This window comes from Chlamydotis macqueenii, chromosome 18 (genome assembly GCF_036417535.1).
Source record: "Chlamydotis macqueenii isolate bChlMac1 chromosome 18, bChlMac1.mat, whole genome shotgun sequence".
Classification (NCBI taxonomy): Eukaryota; Metazoa; Chordata; class Aves; order Otidiformes; family Otididae; genus Chlamydotis; species Chlamydotis macqueenii.
In genome coordinates, this window is record NC_141573.1 from 12,728,254 (window position 1) to 12,750,482 (window position 22,229).

At 51.2% G+C, this 22,229-nt stretch overlaps 1 protein-coding gene across 8 annotated transcripts in view; it reads left to right on the top strand.

Annotated features, from left to right (window-relative positions):
• Window positions 1-1,251: 1,251 nt before the first annotated feature.
• PRPSAP1 (phosphoribosyl pyrophosphate synthetase associated protein 1) overlaps window positions 1,252-22,229 on the top strand; it is a 28,975-nt gene continuing 7,997 nt past the window's right edge. Inside the window, exons 1-8 of one of the 8 annotated variants that reach the window (XM_086762655.1) lie at window positions 1,252-1,393; window positions 1,957-2,068; window positions 10,328-10,380; window positions 12,035-12,101; window positions 16,411-16,583; window positions 17,018-17,133; window positions 18,155-18,210; window positions 18,751-18,896. In XM_086762655.1, coding sequence (XP_086618781.1) covers window positions 1,986-2,068; window positions 10,328-10,380; window positions 12,035-12,101; window positions 16,411-16,583; window positions 17,018-17,133; window positions 18,155-18,210; window positions 18,751-18,896 — 694 coding nt within the window. In that variant the 5' untranslated portion in view covers window positions 1,252-1,393; window positions 1,957-1,985. The other 7 variants (XM_086762654.1, XM_086762653.1, XM_086762656.1 and 4 more) reach the window with 7 other exon arrangements.

A 22,229-nucleotide genomic window follows, 5' to 3' on the forward strand; every position in this document is an offset into this window, starting at 1 on the left:
CACAGGCATTTTTGGGAGGTGAGTCAGAGGCTGCAATGAGAACCACCTGGCCGGGATGGGAGGCTCGATCCCAATCCCGGGCTGAGCGGGATCCCTGCTGCGATGCTCGGCGCCTGCAGGCAGCAACCCGGGGCAGAATTCCCTACAGGGGACACGGCATCCCACCACAGCCACCCCATTTCTGGCCTGGGAAGACTAACAGGAGGGGTTTGCTGCCACAGTTCCCACAGCTCCTCTTTCCTCGCCGGGCTGGGATCGGCGTGCTCCAGCCACACCACCCGGGCTCCAGGGAGAAACTTGGGAAGGGGCAAAACTTTGTCCAGCTCTGCAGGAAGCTGCCTGCAGTGGCTGTCCCACCCTGCACACGAAACCGCCCCAAAGCTCCCCGGTACGCACAGGGCAGCACCGAGGCGCCGGTTTTCTCTGGGGAGTGATGTAGGTCTCCGCAGAGAAAATGCCCTCCCTGGTCATTGAAATTCAGCAAAGCCGGTTCCTGATAAAGGAACCGCCCAGGTTTTCCCTGCTGGGCTTTACTTTTTTTTTTTGCTATTAAAAATGCACGACCCTCTGACCCACCCCCCCCCGCAGTGTTACTCAAACCCCTCTGCTCAGCAAATCACTGCACCGCAGCCAGCGAAACTGAGCCCTAAAAACCTTTTCAAAGAAGCAAAACCTGCTTAGAGCCAGCGCTGTTCCCTGGCCCGCCCTCCTAATCCTGCTCGGCTGTTAATGAAATAATAAAGCGCTGCGAAGCCTTGCTCCCCACACGCTGTGGGGGAGGTTCTGCTGCCTCTCTACGTGGCGGGAGTTGGGATATTAATTACTCCCTAAGTAAACAGAATTGCTTCTTTCTTCTCCTTTGCCCGGCCGTAAAACCAGGTGTGACCGTCAGCCCGCGGAGCAGAGAAATCAGAGTCGCTCCCCTTTCCAGGAGAAAGGTTGGTTGTTGATAACAGCCGTGATCTCTGCCCGATGCCCTGCCCGGGCTCCTCGGGGGGTCCATCCCAACCCCGCAGCTCCAGTGGGACGCACAGGGCCATCCCTGCGGGGCTCCTGGGCCTCTTCCCGCAGGGATGAAGCTGGCCGCACCGGGGGTGAATCTCAAGCGCAGGGCAAGCCGTGCTTCTATGGGCGGGAAGACCGCGGGCCCGGAGCCGGCGGGGCGGGCCTGACCGGAGACCGGAGGCCGCTGGCCGGACCCGCCCCGCCCCGCCCCGCCCCGCCCCGCCCCGCCCCGCCGGCTCCGGGCCCGCGGCACCCGTCAGGCCGCCATCTTAGGCGCGGGCAGTGAAGCCGTGCCTCGCCGCGCCGGGCAGGAGCGGGAAGCGGGCGGCGCACCTCATTCCCCGAGAAGAGGGGGGGGAGTTAAGCTGTTTTCACGCTTTTTCCGCAGGTACTGGCGCTGTTTGGGCAGTAGCGGACACCCCCCTCCCGCCGTAAGGGGTGAGCGCGGCCGCCCTGCCCTCACCTAAGATGGCGGCGGGGGCGGGCTCTTCCCGCGGAGAAGATGGCCGCTGAGGGCGGAACTTGCTCGGCTAGGGTGAGGGGGAGCGAGAGGGGACCCCACCCGTTTTTCGAACCTCCCCTGCACCTCTCAGCTCACCCCAGCCTTCCCCAGCCAAGGGACTCGCTCTCTACTTTGCTGCTCCCCCCCATTTTGGAGGGTTTCCCTCCCCTGGTGCATGAGGGTGAGCGTGGGGGGGGTGGGTTGGGGTTACCCGGGCCTGGCCCGCTGCCCACGCCCAAGGCTGCTGCTCCATTTTATTTTAATAGTCGTATTTCCCCTCCCTTTTAACACTTTGTCACAGGAGCGGACCAGTGAGACCATCGGTAGCGGAAGGGTTTTCCTCCTCCTCCTTCCCACCCCTTAAGGGGCGGTGATCGTGGTGGAGAGGAAGAAAAGGATGCCACGGAAGCTGTTATTGCCTTATAAATCTGTTTTGTCTCACTTTCGAGCTCCACGGGGGTTGCATGACTCTTTGGCGATGAACGCAGCCAGAAGTGGCTACCGGGTCTTCTCGGCCAACTCCACGGCAGCCTGCACCGAGCTGGCGAAGAGGATCACGGAGTAAGTTCCCTCTCTTCCCGGTTCCTTCCTTCCCTCAGCACTCCTCCGAGCAGGCAGGCTCTCTGCAAAGCGGCTGGAGAGGCTTTTGGCGTCCTCCCGCCTTCCCAAGCCAAAGGCGTTCGCTGCAAGCACCTTCGCTGTGGAGGTTTTGCACTGAAAGTGTTTGGCAGCTCTGCCCTTCTCCTCCTCAGCGCTGGCTAATCCCTTCTGATAACTCAGTTTGACCCTGTGGTGAAAATGCTCTCTGCCTCTTGCGTCTCTGATGTCCATTTACATGCTGGAAAGGCTGGGTTGCAGCAGAGTCTGTAACTTTTGGGGAGGGAGGAGGTGAAAGTTGGCTGAACAAACCTCAGAAAATGTTTTAATGGGTTTGGGAGATGCTCAAAACTTTCTCTGCTGCTTTTTGTGAGGACAGGCTGGTGACCTGGTTTGCCCAACAGCTTCACTGCTTGGAGTGTGGGGAGCATTGTGTGTGTGGACCTTGGTGCAACACCTTGCCCTAACCAAAGTGGATTACTGAATCTGCATTTTGGTGGGGTAGGAGAGGTGGGCAGCACGTGTTAACAAGAGAAAATTTAGTTTAGGGATAGAAGTGTGTCCCTCTTTCTTTCAGCCCATCAGTTTGGACAGAGTTTGACCTTGACTTGGCGGGGATGGATGCGCTGGGTCCTGCTGAGGGAGGTGTGTAACAGCTGGCTCTGAAACAGGGCTCTTGAGTGCACAGAGCAGCGCTCAGTTTCCCTCAGTGCTCCGTCTTTTGCTTTGAGTTCGTTTGGTTCAAATTGGGGTACCTAGCACGTGGGCACTCCCAGGTGAAGGCGCTTTGGTAAGCAACGGGGATCTGTGTACAGGGGAGCTGTCATCCTGAAGCAGGACTTGGGTTTCCTTTCTGCTTCCTCTCAGCTACAGTTCATAGAAAGCTGCTCCCAAAATCGAGAGGCCTAGGTGCTTGTTTGCCTGCCACAGCAGATAGCATCCTTGCTACCCCTCAGGCAGCTGCCAGCCCTTTCCTGTCTCCAAGGGCGTGCTTAATTTGCAAACATTGCTAAATACAGGTGTGCTGGCACCTTAAACTGCGAGAACATTTTGCTGTTTGCCCAGCTGCTTAACAAACAGCGTGCTCAATCCTTAGCACGAATTATCTCCACGAAGCTGACTTGGCTGTTTGGCTAGGATCGCTGGTGTTGATGGGACACATGTTGGATAATAGTGATGGACTTCTTCGGGTGTGAGGTGGAGAGGGAAATTCTTCTGTTTGGGAGCGGAAGGCTTTTTTGTTTGGTTGGGTTTTTTTGTATTTTTGCTATATTTGGTCAGTTCCGTATCATCTTCTCTTTTCTGATACAACTCTGAAAATAAAGTCTCTGTATATAAAAAAGTAAGTTTTGCTGCGACAGATGGGACGTGGTTTTACAAGGCTTGTCCGGTTGCATCAACTTGGAACATAACAGAAGTCCCCTGGGGACGAGCTTCAAGTTCTCAGGACTGAAAGAGCAGATAGGCAATCTTTATTTTCTGCTCTTTGTCTCTTAAAAATAACTCCCTTTTTTTAAAGATGTAATGAGAAGAGACACAGAGCAGGGTTCTCCGGGCTGATGTAACCCTCTGCAGGGTTCCCAGTGATGCTCTGAGGGTGAATAACAGCAGGATCCAGAGAGTGACCTCCTGTTTCAACGTGTTTGTAACGCATCCCTTGTTTTTTCAGGTTACAAAAGATACGTGCCTGCTGGCTTTCCCGCTGTGTCCCACCCCAGCCTGTACTTTGCTGGGGAGGTCAGTCGCGGCTTTTAATAGAGTTGGAGCAGTCTTACAAGGGTGAGTCTATCCTCTAATATTGTGCGTTATTTTTAAAGTTTTCTTATGACCTTTAGTCTAAGTAGTAAAAGAACTTTAAAACAACACACAATATTAGGAGTGGGGCCCCTTGAGAAACTTGTCCATCCAGGCTCTGTTGCTCTTTACCTGTAGGTACGATGCTAAAATCAATACTTGAGGAGTCCTGGATTATCCTTTTTTAAAACTCAGGCCTGGGGAGGAGCAGTGTGACGTAAACCAGGCATCTGAAAGCTGTTCAGCTGCAAGACTTCCAGAGTTGCTTTCGATTCAGGCTCTGAGCGTGGCATTCTGGCACGCTTCCGATCTTTACAGTTTCCCATTATGCATTCTCGTCCGGTTATAGGATGAGTGACTAAACAGTTAGTCCAACTTTCACTTTGAGTTTTCAGAGCTGGTGTTTATGTTAGCCTCTGCCAGGGGGAGGAGGTGGTGCTGGCTTACGAGAAGCAGATACTTTATGAAACTTTAAATAATAAAGCTGCTCCTTAGATTCAGGAACACTGAAACATAAATAAACCACATGTTCACTTGTATCTTATAAATTGAGAGGGATATATTTTTTTTAATTTCCCAGTTGGAAAGAAAACTCCTGCTGTAATTAGGACACTTGGCACCCGATGACAAGCTGTGTTTGTAAGGAGAAAGATAATTTCTGTGGCCAGTGCTGATCCCTAACGGGCCTTGTGTGCTGCTGGGGCGAGGGAGGAGCGAGGTCTAGCAAGTCTTATTACTCTCCGGAGTCCCACAGATGCATTTGGATCTCTCTCTCACTGCAGAGTTTGGCGCAGAGGGTACAAATATTATATTCCACTCCCTGCGTGTGTGTTTGGGTTGGAGGGCGTTGCTGGTTGAAGCCTGCTAATGCTTCCCCAGTTCTCCCGCAGCTCTGCGTTATCTGGGATGTGATAGTGTCGTAAACTCACTGCAGACTATGGATGTGAGTGCTCTAGATGTTCATTTGGTTTGCAGCATGGAAAATGCTGGTGACCTAAAGATAAAAGCAATGCTGGGAGCCTAAAGAGCGTGGAGTAATGAGGAAAAGATGGAGACTCATGTTCTGATCTCTGGTCATGGGGAGCACTGTACACGGCGCTAAAACCAGAGTGGTGCTTTCTGTGAACGAGCGGAAGGTGAGCCCTGCTTTTGGAAGAGTCAGCACGTTAGGAGGACTCGCAGCAACCTTCCGCAGCTGAAGGAAGGAGCATTTCTGATGGGATGGCGGAAGAATAGTGTCAGTCTTCCTCGTTCGGTCATCTTGGCAAACGACAGCACATGAGAGGACGGCACAGGGGAGTCTGATCGCAGTAGCCTCGTGTAGCTGCTCTCCCCCATCTCCGAACCCTGTTCTTGCCTTCTGGAAAGAGCTGTAGCATGCTGCTGCGGGAGTAGAGGAGGTAGCAGCAACCTTGTCCATCTCGGAAGATGCGGCGCTGCGGCAGGAGGCTAACAGGGTGAAACTGCATCAGAGGGTTTTGGCACGGGGAAATGGACAACCAGCTAAGAAGTAGTGCGGTTGGAGAGGGTTATAGGCAAGGGATGGTGCTGGAGTAGGGGCACCAAAGAGTGTGGAGCAGTTGGGCTTTGACATTTTTTTTCTTTTTCATGTAATGTGGCTGAGCAGCTTGGCTTTGCTTGGTAGCCTTCTGTTCTGGCCACTTAGAGGAAGTTCCTTCACAGGGTGCAGACTGGTAGGAGTAGAGGGAAATCTGCGCAGTGTTTGCGGGTAGTTCAGCTGCATGGCTTAGGCGTGGCTGCAACAAGTGATGCAAGCGCTGGATGGCTCTGGGTACAAGTGGCAGATGAGCAGCAGGGACTGCTCTTCAAGTATCCAGTCGTGCTGGGTGGATGGAGAGAGGCAAAGCGGGGCTCGGATGATTATAAGGATATTTGAACAAGGATATTGCCTTGTAGCCAGGAAGCTGCTGTTTCCTTTCCTGGCTTGTTCTTGATTTGGGAGATTAGGAAATGCACCGCAGAGCTGCCACTGGGCTAGCCAGACCAATTGACTGATCTTTATTTAAAGGTTTGCTTGTGTTTGAAAAGCAATTCAGAGTCGGGCTGTGGGGTGCTTTGGCTGCTGCCAAGCACAGAGCAGATCCTCTGCTGTCAGCTCCAGCGTCCATCTGGATTCTGTGCATCTGTGGAGTCTGTAGGTGTGGGGAGAGTTGGATATTCACGGAGCTGAGACCAGTGAACGTCTTTGTAATGAAGAGGGTAATGCCAAACCAAAATGACAACGTAGTCAAGGGCTTTGTCTGTGTGCAAGTTTCTCTTCCAAATGAACGCTTGCTCTGCGAGCTGGCTGGAGGCTTCCTCAGCGGTAACTTCACAAATGTCTTCTAGATGCTTGTCACAGAGTGGGAGAAGGAAGCGCAGCTCAGGCCGAGCGCTTCCCAGCGGCACTGAAACGTGCTTTGATGGCATGAAGTACTGCAAGTGACCTTGCCTCTTGAATTTTGATTCAGTTAAATGTCATGTCTTCTCACTGACCGTCCTTTGTCTTGAGAGCCTGGTACAGTGGTTTTTTCAGTCTTCAGAGGAGCATTTTAAAGTACAGTCTAATACAACCTCATGACGTTTTCTAAAATACTGCAGTGTGTCACTTCCTTATTAAACTACAGGTGACTTGTGAGCTGTTCACGTTTAGGCTGTGAATTTGAGACACTCTTGTATCCACAGCTTAATAGTCTTCTGGTGTGTGTTGAGACTGCGGAAAGTTAGATCATCTTTCCTGGGCAATGTTTGCAGAGAGAGATATTCCAGTTCAATAAAAATTTTTACTGGCCAGTTGCTCCGAGTAGGATTTTGAAAGCCGTAAAGAGAATTTTTCTCTTAGGTGCTCTCAGGTCCTAGAGGAGTCCGTTTAGTGATGGAGCTGGTGTGAGGGTGGCAGAGCAGAGTGAGGAGCAGGGCTTTCCCCGTCAGGAGCAGTGAGTGGTCACGCAGGGAGAGCTTCCGCTGAGATGGCACTAAAAGCTTTAAAAGCTGGGAGCAGCCTCGAGCAGTAATACCCTGATCTCACTGTGCCCAGCACTCTGCGCTGGGCTTGGCGGGATGGTATGTGCATAGCTTTTTAACAGATCTCAGTTCTAAAGACTGCTGCTTTTAAAAACAAAAATGACACCAAACAGAGTTTCTGTCTCTCTTGGGTGGAGAAGGGAGCTTCCAGAAGTGAATGGGGCTGGTTAACTAGCGAGATTTCTGCAAATACTGTAAAATCAGCCTGACCGTTCCCAGTCAAACTCTTGCATATCGGCAGCAAAAACCCCTACCTCCCCGTAGCCAAAAACCACACCGCATCGCACCGCAGGGCTTTTGTCGACGGAGCTCGCTTTGCTTGGAGATGTGATTTATCGACGGGACCTAAAATGTTATTTTTGCCAGAAGAAGCCGTATCTCTCTACGGGGTGCGTGCTCTGCGTTACCTGCAGCGGCAGCCTTTTCCTTCCTAGTGTAGGTCTGCCCGTGTCTGCAGACAAGAGACCCAGTAATTGTGACAGCCCCTGTTCGTACGGTTACGCTGTTAGTCCTGGAGCCGAATGCAGAGTTCTTGCTTTCAGTTTAGTTCCTCTGTGGCCTAAAGCAACAGCCGATTGGGAGCTTCCGTGTGGAGAGGATTTAGAGAGAAAAGAGTTGGGGATGGGGAAAAAGGGAGAGGGGACAGGAAGGGGGAATTTATCTTGGACTCTCTCAGAAGCGGTTGCTCCCAGGCTGTGTGGTGCTGAGGAGGTGCTGTGCCCTTGGCTTCTGTGCAGATCTCCCTTTTGACACCAGTCCTCTGGAATTCAGTTCTTTGCAACAGGAGATGCGTGAGCAGTCCCCTCCTTGATATCCTTGACTAAATCAAGGTTTTATCAGACTCCTTCGCTGGCTGAAGTCTCGGATTACGCAAAACCTTCAGAAAGGGGTTTAGTGGAAGGTGTGTCCCTTGGGTACACGTGCCTGAGCTGCCTTGGTGGAGCTGCCTGTCGGTCCCTCTGCCGTGCCTGCAGCTTGCAGGACCGGGGAGCGCTGCAGGCAGGGTTGGTGTATGGCTTTTATGGGCGGTGTTATCTCACGTCCTTCCCATTGCCGCCCCTCTTGTTTACTTTGCAGTCAACAGTTAGGGCAGAGGTGGGATTTATTGTCTGGCCAGAGCAATCTACTAGCGCTCATTCCTTTACGTTGGCAGCTGCTTACTGTCTCTGCTGCTGCTATCTGCACCCAGGTTTGACAAGCTGGGCTGTTTAGTGTCCCCTTTTCCGTCAGGGAGCAAACTTGCCTCTCGGTTTCTTGTTTCAGCGGCCCAGAAACTGCACTGCTGCTGTACGATCTGAATAGGGGAGCACTGGGCTCTGGTTTCTTCCCTGCTGAGCATCACAAACCTCTGCTGTGTTCGTTTGCCGCTGCTTATGATTGAAAGTGCCACCTTCTGAGGAGAGTTTTGCTGGGATGTGTCCAGCTGAACTGGTTTTGAAGCTTTTCTTCCTCCCATGAGCTGCGGGGTTGACGAAGGGCAGTTGCACAGTCTTGTTAATGGATGATTTTTCCAGTAGCGAAGCAGGAACGTGCTGTCTGCAGTGAAGTCTGGGCGCACGTGCCTCCAAAGGGAGCCTGCAAGACTTGCCATGCAGTTGTGGAGGAACAGGTGTGAGTCATTAAATATTTCCCCACACACACTAGTTTGTGTGTGTGATTCGTGAGCTTGTTCTGACTTGGATGCCTTGGCGGTGATTAGGCCAAAGCTTTGTCATTGCAAATGCCTGCTTGTCATCGGAAGGACAGCAGGATCCCCATGGGTGGCAGTAGGAGCTTGGCAGATCCCATCTGCAAAACTCACCTTTACTGTGCGTCCGTCCCTGGGCTTGGCTTTGCTTGACCAGCTGCCAGCTCTTTATCTGAAGACACCGAGGGTGCCTTTGCATTTAGCCGCAAGTTTTAACCCAGTGGGGCTGATGAGAGAAGTCACGTTAGAGGTTTGCGTGGCTTGCCTGCTCTGACTGCGCGTCCCGGGGCGATGCAGCAGTTGGTACCTGAGCCGGGCTAGTCACAGTCTCGCACATGCGATTCTTGGTGTGGGAGTTTACTCGCTAGCCCCAGCCGTAGCAAAACGTGCTGCCAGACACACGGTCGGGAATGCCTCTGTGCCAAATGCGTGCTTTGTAGCTAGCTAAGCAGATATATCGTGTTGCGTTTGAGTTATCTGTTATTGCAGCTGTCCTGGGCGCGCTTTCCAGGCCAGCTTCTAGCCGAGACCTCCAGTTTGTGGGCGCGCAGCTGGGTCCAGCAGTTGCTGGTGGGCCAGCAGCACGCCGGTGTCAGGCTGTCCCACTCGCTGACTTCTGAAAAAACTGATCTGTGTGGCTGCTGAAGTACAAAGCTGAGTCTGTGGCTGAGGAGATGGAGAGAGACCGACTGCTGCAGGATGCAGACGGAAGGCAGGCCAGCGACAGATACAGGCCCTTTATTTAGGGTTGGTCCCGAGTCGCAGCGTTTTGGCACGTATCCAGGTGAATACAGTATGTGTGCAGGCAGGAAATTACTGCTGTAATCAGCCTGTTGAACAAAGGTATTTTGGTTGTATAAACTGTTCCCTAATCCAGCGTGTGGGCATGGCCCCTGAGCAGACCCTGGGAGAGAGGAGGGACTCGCCCTGTGCCCCAGCCAGCTGAGGGGCAGCAGCACACGCCTCCCAAACATCTCGCTGGAGTGGGGTCCCTCAGCTGAGGCTCATGGTTAAAGCACATGTGCCTTTAAATACTTCCTAATGGGCAACTTGTCAGTACAGTTAGATACAGAAGTGTCATCTGAGGGAACAGTCTGCCTTTTGAAATGCTCTGCAGAATGAATCTTTACTGTATAAGAAAGATTTATTTATTTATTAAAAAAAAAAGAGATGACTAATCTTTGTTGTGATGAATGTTGTAGGTTTGACATTTGAGAAGAGGAAGGAGTAATTTGAAACAATCAGGAAACTTTTTTTTTTTTTAAGTTAAAATCTCTTCAATCAGCTGAGTTATTTCATAAGGAAGGTTGGGGGTGGGGGGAAGATGTGGGAGTCAAAAAAGGTGACTCAGTTGCCATTAATCAAGTCTGAGTAAATCGTTAATGTTTAGTTCCACAACAGATCCACCTCAGGTGGGATTGCATAGGGCAGGCAAGGTGTTCTTTGCAGTAACTCAGGAGATGTGGCCTCTGGTCACTCGTACAAGGACTGGCTCTTCCAAGCGTGGCATCGACCTGCCACAGAGCAGCGTGCCCCGGGGACCTCGGAGGGAAGGAGCACCTGGGGAAGGGTGCGTGCAGGGCTGCAGCCTGGCTGGCACGCTCAGCTCCCTGCTCGGCAGTGCTGGATTTTGTTGGCGTGTAATGGTTGGTCTGGTCTCTGCTTTGGATCGCAAACTGCCGGGTTCCTCCATTTTTAATTTCCTTTTTTCTCTCCAGGCGTCTTGGTGCTGAGCTGGGGAAATCTGTGGTGTACCAGGAAACCAATGGAGGTACGAGAATTTTTTACTACTCCCAAGCCTGTTTTGAGGTAACCTTAGAAATACTGGGTAGTCCCGCTGGCCAAACCTGTCTAATGGGCGCGGTGATTCAGCTGCGATACTACTGCTGCTCTCAGCAGTGCTAAACCTCCATGTCTGACCTTGGACAAAGCAATTAAATGTGTTACTTGTTTTACCCTGTTATCTCATTCTGCCTGCCCGTCAGCTAACTCCCTAAAGGAAAGTCCTAACTCGGGCGTTAGCTGCTAACAAAATCTTACACGCTCTTGTGCTTAGCAAAACATCTGCCAGATTGAAAAGTAATGGCCTGCTTTCTAAGTGACCACCTTGTAAACTTTTAAATTGTCCCCTTCTTCCAGCCCTCCCCTGCCACAGGCAGTTTACAGCTGCCCTAGCGAGGACCTATCTGTTTTGCTTTAAAAGAGTGCAAATTTAGGGCTGTGCGGGGGCGCCTGCCTCTTGGAGCTTGCTTTCATCTCTTTAAATGCAGCAAGTGTCCATTTTCAGATGCTGACCTAAAACACAAGGATATTGGCTAACAGAACTCAGTGGCTAAGAGTAGTTTACTGTTTCAAGATCTCCGTTACCTTATTTGCAAGAGAGACCAGAACCAGAGAGCTGATACAGGCGAGAGGAAGGGATGGAAACGGCGCTGGCTCGGCGTGAGGATTTATGATGGCGCTGCTGCTCTTACAGCCAGGACGGGCCAGGCGGTGTGTAAGCTGCCGTGGCTGCAGATGGTTACGGATGGGTTGGCTGTTGTGTTCACGCTAGTGAGAGCTCACTGCCCTTTGGGGTTAATTTTAAATCAGGTCGCTTGCTACAAGGTCTGAAGTTGTTCTTCATCACTGCACAGCAAATCAGTCTGCTTTCAGCAGAGTCCCTTAAGGTTACGGCCAGTGCCCAGGCAATTGGACTTTGAATTGGTAGCTGGGTGGATCTTTCTCTCCTTTCCCTTGTCCCTGCCCTTTAGTTCATGGCTTTGTGGGAAATGGGTGGCTAAGACAGGCACCTCTGGGAACCTGGTATCATTGCTTTGGCTCTGCAGAGCTGCTTCAGGGCTTGTAGGAATCGTGTTCAGCAGAGACCCGGGTTTCCAGCTCGTGTCAGTGTTGAAATGTCTCGGCCTTGGCAGTGGAGTTGGGGAGTTCTCCCTCTGAGCTCTGTGCTGCTGCTGTTGCCTCGGGCTGTCCAGCCAGTACAGAGCTGACCCCCTGTAAGCTGCAGAGGAGCTGGGTTACCTGCTAGGTAAGTACTGGAGGTTGTTCCACTTTGGGTGGCTCATTGTTCGTTCCTGAATGTGGTATTGACAGCTTTCAGCACTCAGCATGGAGAAGCGAGAAGGATCTCTCACTGAGAGTTAGGTAATTGCCTTGTACATGTAAGAGAACAGCTGTTCAGCCTGGGTTTGCGTTGTAAATACAACTAACCCGTGGGTGTGTCATGCCCGCTCTTTGCTTCCCAGGACCAGCCTTTGGAACATCCACTCCGCTCATCTGCGTGTGTGTAGTGGGTTTGTGTGCACGCAGGGCAAAGGAGCAAGTCTTCCTCTGGCCTGGCCAGTGGGCAAAGTTGCTGCTGGTGTGTTATCACTGTAAATCTGATATTTGGAGACAAAACTGACTGTGTTTTCCATCCTTTTCAGAAACGAGAGTGGAAATAAAAGAGTCTGTCCGGGGCCAGGATATCTTCATTATACAGACAATCCCCAGGTAAGGGGCTTGGGCTCGGTTTTACGGCCGTGGTGTGCTTTGAAGTTCTGATTCCGCGGATTGTTCAGTAGGCCGGCTCGCCGTTAGCCAGCATGATAACCGGTGTCTTTCCAGTGCTGTCATTGCTTTGACTTGCATTTAAGCCATCGCATAGTGTTAAGCTGTTACAATTCCCAGGGGGTTGCTGGCGTCACAGCAAACCGAGAAGCTTCCTATCAAGCAGCTGAAGTGTGTCACTGGAGGCAAGAACACGTGTGACTGATGGCTCCGCGTGAAGCACCCCTGGTCTGTGTGTTGGTGGCCTTGCAGGCTCAGTTGCTTGGTGATTTCTGGCTGGCATTTCCATCTCAGGATGTGTAATTTCCTCTGCCTCCCAATTACCAAGCAGCAGAGCCAGCAGCAGACAGCAGCTATTGCTTTCATTACAGGCTGAATTGCTCTTCCCCCTTTCTCTGTAGTGATGTGAAGCTGAACTCAGGGAGCCTGGAGCTTCCCTCCTGTGCCCCTGTAGTTCTTAACGATGTTGGGTGTTTCCTTAAGTGAGCCTGTTTGGTTTTTATTTTGGGCTGTTCTAGCCTTGGAGTAAGAGGAAAAAGGAGTGCTGTGAGTAACCAGGGGCCTAGAAAACCAGCAGCTAACCCTAGAAACCTGGCTGCTCACAGACTGAGGAAGAGTGTAGCAAGATTGCACTAGGATGGTGGGAAGGGAGCCTGCGTGCAAATGATAACTGCAAAATTACCAGCCACGAGTAGGGGAGATGCTGTTTGGGATGACTTTTGCACAATTAGCGAAACAAGGATATTCCTGCTGTGATAGCTTTTTCCAAGTTACCAAGTTCTGCTCAGATTTTGAAGATCACAAGAACTAGTAAGTACAAGAGCTCAAGCAGGTAGCAGAATACCCTTGAAACAGAGTTTTTCCATGCTTGCCAAAGAGTAGAGCCCAGTGAGTGTTCAAGTTCCTTTCTTCTTTGTAATGCTTGGCCTCTTGTTAAAGAAATCAGTAGGACTACAAGACCAGCTTGCTCTCTTCTAGAGTTCCTCTTGCAGCCTGTGATATTTTCCTAGAGCTCATCTCTCTCCAGAGAGATGCTCCACATGTTTTCTCCCTCAGGGAGCAACTAAATCTCCACGAGAAGAAAATCCACTGATGCAGGATTATGTTTCAGGTGAATAGTGCTGTTCTGTTGTGCCTTGTGAGAGAGCTCTCTCTCTGAAATAACTTGTAACTGAGAGCTGTGTAAACATGAAAGAGAGAAGGTGTTCAGAGAGAGAACTCGTAACATTAGGGACAGCAGTAGTTTTGGGAGGGGAAAACCTCCCCTGCTTTTAACTTGTTGATCCCGTTGTTTTTCCGTAAACCGAGTTCAGTGCTGTGGGCCAAGAAAAGAGGGCCTTGAACGTTTTGGCTAAAAAGGACTCCAGATGAGAGGCCACTGTTGTGCAGCCAAGTCATTTTTTATTCTTCAGATGCAGTTGTGCTTTGCTGCGTTGCTTGAGATGACAGGTTCAAGGGCATCTCAGTTTTGCAGTGGTTTTCAGGGATCTTTTCAGGAGAGTCAAACCAACAACTGTGTTGAATAATCTAAGAATAGGACTTCTGCACTCAGCAGTGGTTTGAAAAGCAAACAAAATATTAGGAATTAGTAGGAAAGGAGTAGAGAGGGAAGCAACCTTGTTATGCTGCAGTGTGAATTTGGAGTTTGCATCTTAAATGCACAGAGAGAGAACAGAAAGACCTGAATATTTGATACAAGCTGCTTGTCCAAAAAGCACATAGCAGAAACTAAAAAAGTTACAAAGGCAGGAATTGTCCAAAGCTGTTGGTATGTGGACTAGCGTTCGTGTGAGGGAAAACCAAATAGCTCATGTTTAGACTGTAGAAAAATGAAAGAGTTGGTGGTTTAGTGATACACTAAAAGCGAGAGGAGTCTTTTAGTGCTGAGTGTTGGTGGTGGTTGTTGCAAAGGTGATCGGCAGCTTCACACAGGCTGTTTGCTCAGCCCTGAGAACAGGGAGCACAAGGGACGGCTCGGGCAGGGCTGGGGAGCGCGAGGGAGGCTGCAGGCTGCTGGAGAGGGCTGGTAGGTAGGGCAGGGGCCATGGCTGCGCTGGCTCTCAGTGTCCTGGTAATAAGCTGACAGTCCCCGTGTGCGGTCCTGGCTCCGGCTTTCCAGCAGAATCTGAGCACGGTTTCAAGGCAGGAGGCAGCAGGGGGGCTGGGGTGCTCTCCTCGCTACCCATTTTGGAGACGCTGTGGCCAGGTTTCCACCGCAGACGTTATTTCCCCCAATTAGTCCCCACCCTGAGCCAGGCCCTTGGTTGGGGTCAGTGCCTCTTGCGGAGGAGCGGATCAGTGTGGTGGCTGGTGCAGCAGGAAGCATCCCGGATGGTGCTCCTCGCCTCAACGGGCCCCCCCAGCCCCTCCACCCTGGGCCCTGCTTGAGGGACAGATGCTCAAGCATCAAGCCCCTGCCTAGTGCCTGCGCTGGCTGCTCTTCAAGAGCTTCCTGCAGTCCCGCATGGGCTCCTGCTTGAATATTGAGGAAGGCGCTCCTCCGGGAGTAATTTTTCCATCGATATGGCTACCAGTGTCCCACAGCGGCTCCAGGACTGCTAGTGCCTTTTGACGTCAGCGATAGCCCTTTGTCCCAAGAGCAGTATTGTTCTCTCTCTGCTTTCCATGTAAATATATATGTATTTTTAAAAAGTAACTTGAAAAATAATGGTGGAAAGCGTTGAATTTCTTGTATGACCTTTAAATAGGTCTTGGCCACTTTGTTTTTATACAACACTGATAGTAGCATCTTTTTCTTCTCTCGCGGCCTCACTGGCACAGCTAAAACACCAACAGGAAGAAGCAGTTCTTTGTTTGCTCATTGTCCTACGTGGCAGGGGGCTATGTTTTATGTAATTCTTGGCTGGGTGCTTCAGAGCTAACAAAGCTTTCTTGTGTGTAAACGCCATTGTGCACGAGGACCGGCAGGGCCAGCGGGAACAGAGACCCAGAGTGCTCACAAGTGAGGATTCACAAGGAGAGGTTAATTTCTGAAGGAAAGGGGAGTGATGGAGAAATGGTTAGAGGTTTGTCACGGGTCACGCGCAAACAGAGGCTTGGGAAATGGTGTCTCTGAGCTCTCAGGGAAGCCGTCCCCAGTGGTCAGGAGGGAAGCAGGTCATTGAGTGATGTGTGGGTAGCATCCAAAAAAAGCTCTGCAGAGCTTTCAGCTGCTCTGTGCTGTTTCTTCCTCTGCTGCTACATGGAAAGGTGGCCCAGTCAGTCCCTGCTCTGTCACTGTGGGCTCCATGGCCAAGCCACCCCCGGTATCTCACTCCCGGGGACCAGTCTGGGAAGTGGTGTGTCACCTGAGGCTGTTCCTGCTGGAAACCCCTAAGCAAGGGTCTGTGTTGTAGGCTCGCCTGCCCCTCTGGCTTCTCTGAAGTGCACGTTCTTCAGTTCCCAAACGGTCCTGAGTCAGTTGGTGGTGATGCAGACAGTCTCTTGGTGTTGGCTTTGAGGAACTAAAAGGGCTTGGCACTTTTTCCTTTCCAAAATGAATTCAGATGCAGATGAATACACTCCTGCTGGGCCACGGCAGTCATGGTGGTGAAGCTAACTGAAAATGCGGTTTTACCTGTATTCCTCGCTGTGCTCTGCAGATACGTTCTGCTGACATTGGTTGGTTTTGGGTTTTCTTGCATATAAAAGTCGTTCAGCGTTTACTATGCTGTTGCACCACCCATCTCTAGATAAGCTAGATAGCGTGTAGATGCTGACCTCCACCAAAATGGTGTCTGGACTTTGTACTGCTCCAAAATGCAGTATTTCTTAAGGCAGGAAAAATAACTCGCCTTATGCTGTTAAAAATAAAAATACCCCAATAAATCCAGTGTGGATGAAGTTGTTGGCTGCCTGTGTGATGCCTCTTTAAGAGACTATTTTATTTCCAAACACACTGTATGAAGTGACATTTGTTCCAACGTAAATTTAAAAATGCCTTTTTTTTTTTTTTTTTGTTGTGTTGATGAAGGGAAAATCATCATATGCTTCATGTCAGAATACAAAATCAAATCCCAGCCCACCGCTCTTGGGTGCTGGAGTCACGTCCTGGGCGTATAGGAGTTGACTGTGATGTGCTGTGGCATGGCGGAAGGAACTGTACCATTACAATCTGGGTCTTGCATGCCTTAGCGTAAAATATAGCATTGTTTGCTTGGAAGTCCGGTGAGGAGAGGTATGGGTATGAAAGGAAAAGGAGTTGCAGTGGAAAACACCTGCTAATATTTGGAATGGTTTGCAAATTTCCTAGAGATGTGAATACCGCTGTCATGGAGCTGCTGATCATGGCGTACGCACTGAAGACTTCCTGTGCCAGGAACATCATCGGGGTCATCCCGTACTTCCCCTACAGCAAACAAAGCAAAATGAGGAAGAGGGGCTCTATCGTCTGCAAGCTGCTGGCTTCGATGCTGGCCAAGGCAGGTGAGTGTCCCAGGGAGCAGCAGCATGGCCAGCTCGGACGCCGCAGTGCACTCATCTGCTGGGCGTCCCAGAGCGCGTCTGTCCTTCCGTTCTCCCATTCGATGTGGGGACGTGCTGCCGAGCCCTCGAGCCACTCTGGGGAAATTCATTTTCTTCAGCTTAATTTTATTTCTCTGTAACTGGCACCTGGGGAAGTGACCTAGAAGTGTCGTGTTGAGATACACAGTCAGCCGAGTGCTGTGACTTACTGTGTGCCTCTTCCTTATTATGTCTTTGAAACTTTTTGCGTGAATGTGTTTATGCTTATTTTATCACATGGCCTAATAGTCTGAGTAATAGCTAAAATAGTCTGGAAAATTGAGCTATTTGAGGAACTCCAGCCATGTGGGAATCATCTCAATGAGTTGTTGTCTTTTTTTTTTTTCCCCCCTTAGGTTTAACACACATTATCACTATGGACCTTCATCAAAAGGAAATTCAAGGCTTCTTCAGCTTCCCAGTAGACAACCTGAGAGCATCCCCTTTCTTGCTTCAGTACATACAGGAAGAAGTGAGGTTACTCTAGTTCCGTATATATCAACTTGTCTTAACTCCTCTGAACGCAATAGCGGTGTTGGGCCTTACACAGAGGTTGTGTTGTCAGGCTAGGCCGATCGTTCTGTTCATGAATTCCTTCTTAGGGGTGCCTGTTCTTAGGAAACTGGGAAAATGTTATATTGCATAATTCTACCTGGAACAAATTTGAATTCTTGACCGTAAGCAGAAGATGAGTTTGGTCTCTGTAGAGTCAGTGCCGTTTGAGAGACGCTATTCATGCTCCTGCCTCTAATCACCTTTAAAATCCTGTTAAACTGTCTCCCCTTGCCCTTTCTTCTGCAGTGGATGTCTGACTGCTCTGACTCTGAATTATTGGTAGACTTTGTCTTGGGCTGAGCATAGGAATGCTGAGCATGGCGGGGCTGGGGACAGGGCACGGAGGTTTGATTTTTTTTGTGTACGAAAGAGGATGATTTATGCCCACACGGTGAAAACAAGGCTTTCCGTATGGGGAGAGTGGGCACTGGGTTCGGACCTTCCCCTGCAGACAGGAGTAGCTGCAGCCGGTGCGTGCAGGGCAGGTTAAACACAGTGAGCGTTCCCACCTTTGCCTGTTTTGAATGCAAGGCCAGTGCCGGCTCTGTGTGGGCACTGGGGCTCCGCATCGTGCTGAGAGCCAGGGTTTGGTACGTCTGGCTCCCAGAGCCCATCTCTACACCTTCCCTTTCCTTCCCCGCGCTGTGCGCCATGCCGCCTGTCTCAGATGCCCACTGCTGCCAACCAGTCCATAGTGTGTGGGCAGCAGTAAGGAAGGAGGCAGAGCTGCAGTATTGCCTGTGCTAAACTTATTTGTGTTGCATTTGAGGCAAAAGACGCAAATACTAGTGCTGAAAATTATGCCTCTCTAGTTTCTTACCACAGAATGCAGATGCGGTGTTGGGGAAGGGGAGTGGGTGTCATTCTTCAGCCGTGTATCAGATCAGTTACTCGCTAACAAGAAGGTCTTTACTTAAATAACTTTTTGTCACATCCAGATTCCGGATTACAGGAACGCAGTTATTGTAGCCAAATCTCCTGACGCAGCTAAAAGGTAAATAGATGCTTCACTAGCTGGTTAAAAGTAACTTGGAAAAGATCTGGGCTGATGGGAAATACACCAGGAGAGATGCGGGAGGGTCACAAATGGATCAGCAAATCTGGTCCATGTGTCCTTTGTGGCTGGAAGTGCGATGGGCATCCGCAGTGGTGCAGGTGGGCAGCTGAATTTTGCAATCCCGGCCCTGAGGGAGTAAACTCTGGAGCTCCCTGTGGCTGCAGAGCTGGGTGGTTCGCCTCGGGCTAGGATCGAGCTTGCCACGTGAGTTTCAGCAGTGACTGACCATCTCAGAAAGTGTTTAGCGTAGCGAGGAACACCAGGAGACCCCTGTGGTGGAGGTCCCCCCTGGGGTAGAGTGGGCTTTGGAATGTTAAGGAGGAATCAAAAGTCTCTTCCAGTGAAGTTTCTTGTTGGAGAACAGCCACAGAGGTGCAGCCTTTGCGTGCCCCGGTGGGTCTGGGACAGGCCTGCCACACTGGGCCGTGAAGCTGCGTCAGCCCCACATCTCCCTGACGTGCTGTGCTTGTCCCGCAGGGCTCAGTCTTATGCTGAGAGACTTCGGCTGGGACTGGCGGTGATCCACGGAGAGGCTCAGTGTACGGAGCAGGACATGGACGATGGACGTCACTCCCCTCCGATGGTCAAAAATGCAACTGTGCATCCTGGTCTGGAGCTGCCGTGTAAGTTTAAGCTTCTCTGCTTATCTTTGGTGGCGGTGGGGGGTGGGGGGGGGGCGGCGCGGGGAAAGAGGACAAGTTTAGTGAGAAACTGCTGTTGGTTTAGCTGTGTAGTTATAACCAGCCTAAGGCAGTTGGGCCAGTGGAGTTTTTCTCATGGAGAAGCTGATATCAATGAGCTGTAGAAGGTTTTTGTTTAACTATTTCTGGCTGTGTAGAGAATCAGTGTGGTTCCCCTTGGCTGTGCCCACTTGACAGTGTTGGGCTGACAAACCTCTGTTAGAGGTGGTGCTCCTAAAGCGCTCAGCAGCAAAACTCATGGAGCTAACGAAACAGAAAAGAAATGCAGTGTAACTGATACGGGAACAGCCACTGAGGCGGGCTGTGCCCAGCGTGGAGGGAGGGCTGGCCTTTGTCTTCCCCTCCTGCTGCAGCCATTCTTACTGCTGGAAAATGTCTTTGTCTTGGGAGCCAGGAGGTCGTGTTCCAGTGTCTGCTTTGACAAGGCTTTGAGGTCTGTGTGGCTAGGGCAAGCAGGTTCTCAGAGAGCATTGCTGAGCTGCTTTCTGTGCGCTTGCCATCGATTAATAGTCTGCTTTTTTGGGAGTACAGAGCAAAGGGAAAAAGGAGGAAACTCTTCTGGGAAATGCTGTCCTCTTAGGATTGCTTGTATTCCTGCAACAGCAGCAGTCAAGCAACAACAGTACAATCAAAATCCAGTTCCCTCTTGGGAGGATTTCAGCTTTCTAGGTGGATGGTGGCAGAACAGAAGTGATGAGTGCAGGGAATGTGGCTGAGAACTGACCGTGGGAAAGAATGCATGTTCCTGTATGTGGTGAGGAGCTATCCGTCCTGCAGCCAACCTTAATTACACTGGCAGTGGCTAGGGCTACTGATAAGCGTCTCTTCTTGTCTTTTCAGTTCAGGGAGAACATTGTCGTAGTTCAGCCCCGATCGGGACCGGACTACGCAGTCTCTCTCACTCCCCCCACCCTCTGGGAGAACAGGGAGAGATGATATAGGAAAAACGGCTCGAGGTTTGAGATAAGGACAGGGAGAGATCCTTAAAGTTACCATCATGGGCAAAACAGACTCGACTTGGGGAAAAATACTCATTTATTTCTAAAACTAGCAGGAGAATGAGACAGGGAACAAGATAACCTCCCCCCACCCCTCCCTCTTCCCAGGCTTAACATTATCTCTGCCACCTTCCCCCCCCGAGCGGCACAGGGGCGAAGAGGGAATGGGGGTTGTGGTCAGTCCACCACACATTGTTTCACGCCGCTGCTTCCTCCTCGGGGGAGGAACTCCTCACATTCCTCCCCTGCTCCAGCGTGGGGTCCCTCCCATGGGCTGCAGTCCTTTGTGAAACTGCTCCAGTGTGGGTCATCTCTTCCACGGGGTGCAGCCCCTCCAGAACGGCTGTCCCAGTGGGCCCTCCATGGGCATTCAGGCACCCGCCTGCCCCGGCGTGGGGGTCCTCCCCGGGCTGCAGGGGGATCTCTGCTCCTCCGTGGGCTCCCCGGGCTGCAGGGAGATTTCTGCTCCTCTGTGGGCCTCCACGGGCTGCAGGGGGACAACCTGCTCCACCATGGTCGTCACCATGGGCTGCAGGGGAATCTTGGCTGGGAGCAGCATTACTGCTCCCCCTCCTTCTGCACTGACCTTGGCGTCTGCAGCCGTTCCTCACAGCAGGCTGGCAGACGCCTCTCAGGATCCTTCTTACATCTCATTCACTTCTCATCTCCTCTCCACTTCTTGCAGCCAGGCCGGGCCGAGTCGGGCCCAGTCGGCCCCTGACGGGAAGCCAGAGGGTGAGGGGTGCAAGGCCCACAAGGCTCGCGCCTCCCCCTCTCTGCCCCCGCTGCGCTGCTTCACATCTTCTCTTTTATTTTTTTTTTTCTTCTGTTTTCCCCTTCTTAAATACGTTATCGCAGAGGCGTTATCAGGGAACATTCAGCCCTGGCCAGCAGCGGGTCCGCCCCAGGCCCGGCCGAGTCCACTGAACAAAGGGGAAACTTCCAGCAGTTTCCTACAGAAGCTGCCACCTTAGGCCCCCTCACCAAACAAAACCAGAACAAACATCCAACCAGTTTGTGGGCGGGTCATGGTGGGGGGGAGGCAAGTAAGTTTGCAGGCGTTTTACATCACCCCACTCATGCTCCCTATAACACAGTCAGTTAAACCACTCTTATGTTGTTGCTGAAACTCCTTTTGGGCCTTGGGAGGCAGTTGGGGTTTGGCAATGAGGTTTGGGACTTCATCTTGATTGTCCCCCTTCTGACAAGGGGATTTTTTTCACGCGCTTACAACAAAACAGGAATTTGCGTGGTTACTCTTGGCCTTTCCCTTCCTGCTCTGAAGAGGATGCTGTCCTCCAAAACATCACCAGCTGACATTTGTCTGCTACCAGGGCGTTGATCTGACTGTATTTTTATTTCCAACTGTGTCACTTCAAGGAGCTCATGCTGCTGGAGAGCTCTGTAAATGGTAGTTCATGCCAAAATGTGCCCTTCTCTGGTTTAGGTATGATTCCCTTGGAAAATTGCTTTCAGTCCTGAGCTAGCCAAACAGAAACTCATTTGCTGTGTATCACTGCTTTCTTATTTTATCTCCTGCAGAAACTCAGCACTTGACTGATGACCTTACATTGCTACATGCCTAAGGCACAACCGTAAAACAAGCTGGGGCTTGGTAGCTTTCTGCTTAGAGTGAGATGTGGGGTGGATTGTGGGGTGAGCCTTTTCAGAACTCTTAGCAGAAAGTTGCTCTTCTCTGCAGTTTTCGAGTCTTAATAGATACCTGGTTTTGAGTGAGCTGGGCTTTGTGCAGAACACCAAGGTAGTATCTGTCTAAAGGCAGCCTGTAAGCTTCTAGTGTGTCCTGGCTGTGTTGCAGCCTCTCCCACGGAGCTGTGCTCTGCCAGACAGAGGTGAAAATGCAACTTGGGGTAGAGATGGCAATGCTGCGAGTCTGTGCTTGCTCTCTCTGCTGCACCTCCTTTCTGACAGATTCAGTCATTTGAAAAGTGTCTTTCCATCTCAAGTGGTGCATCAAACAAAACCTCTGATCGGCTCCTCCTGCCATGTGTACCATGACCAGTAATCCCAGCTCTGATGGCGGAGCGAAGCAGGGTTCAGCTATGTCCCTGTATTGTTGTTTGTGAAAGGTGAGACATGCACTACTCCTCCAGAGCTGTATGCTTCCTTACACCAAAACTGGCCAGAAAAACCTGCGATTGTCGAAAAAGAACCAGTCTCTGGGTCTGCCTGGCCCAGTTAGCGCAAAGGTGGGTCTGGGCAGTGAGAAAGTGGGGATGCTCCTGGGGGATGGCCA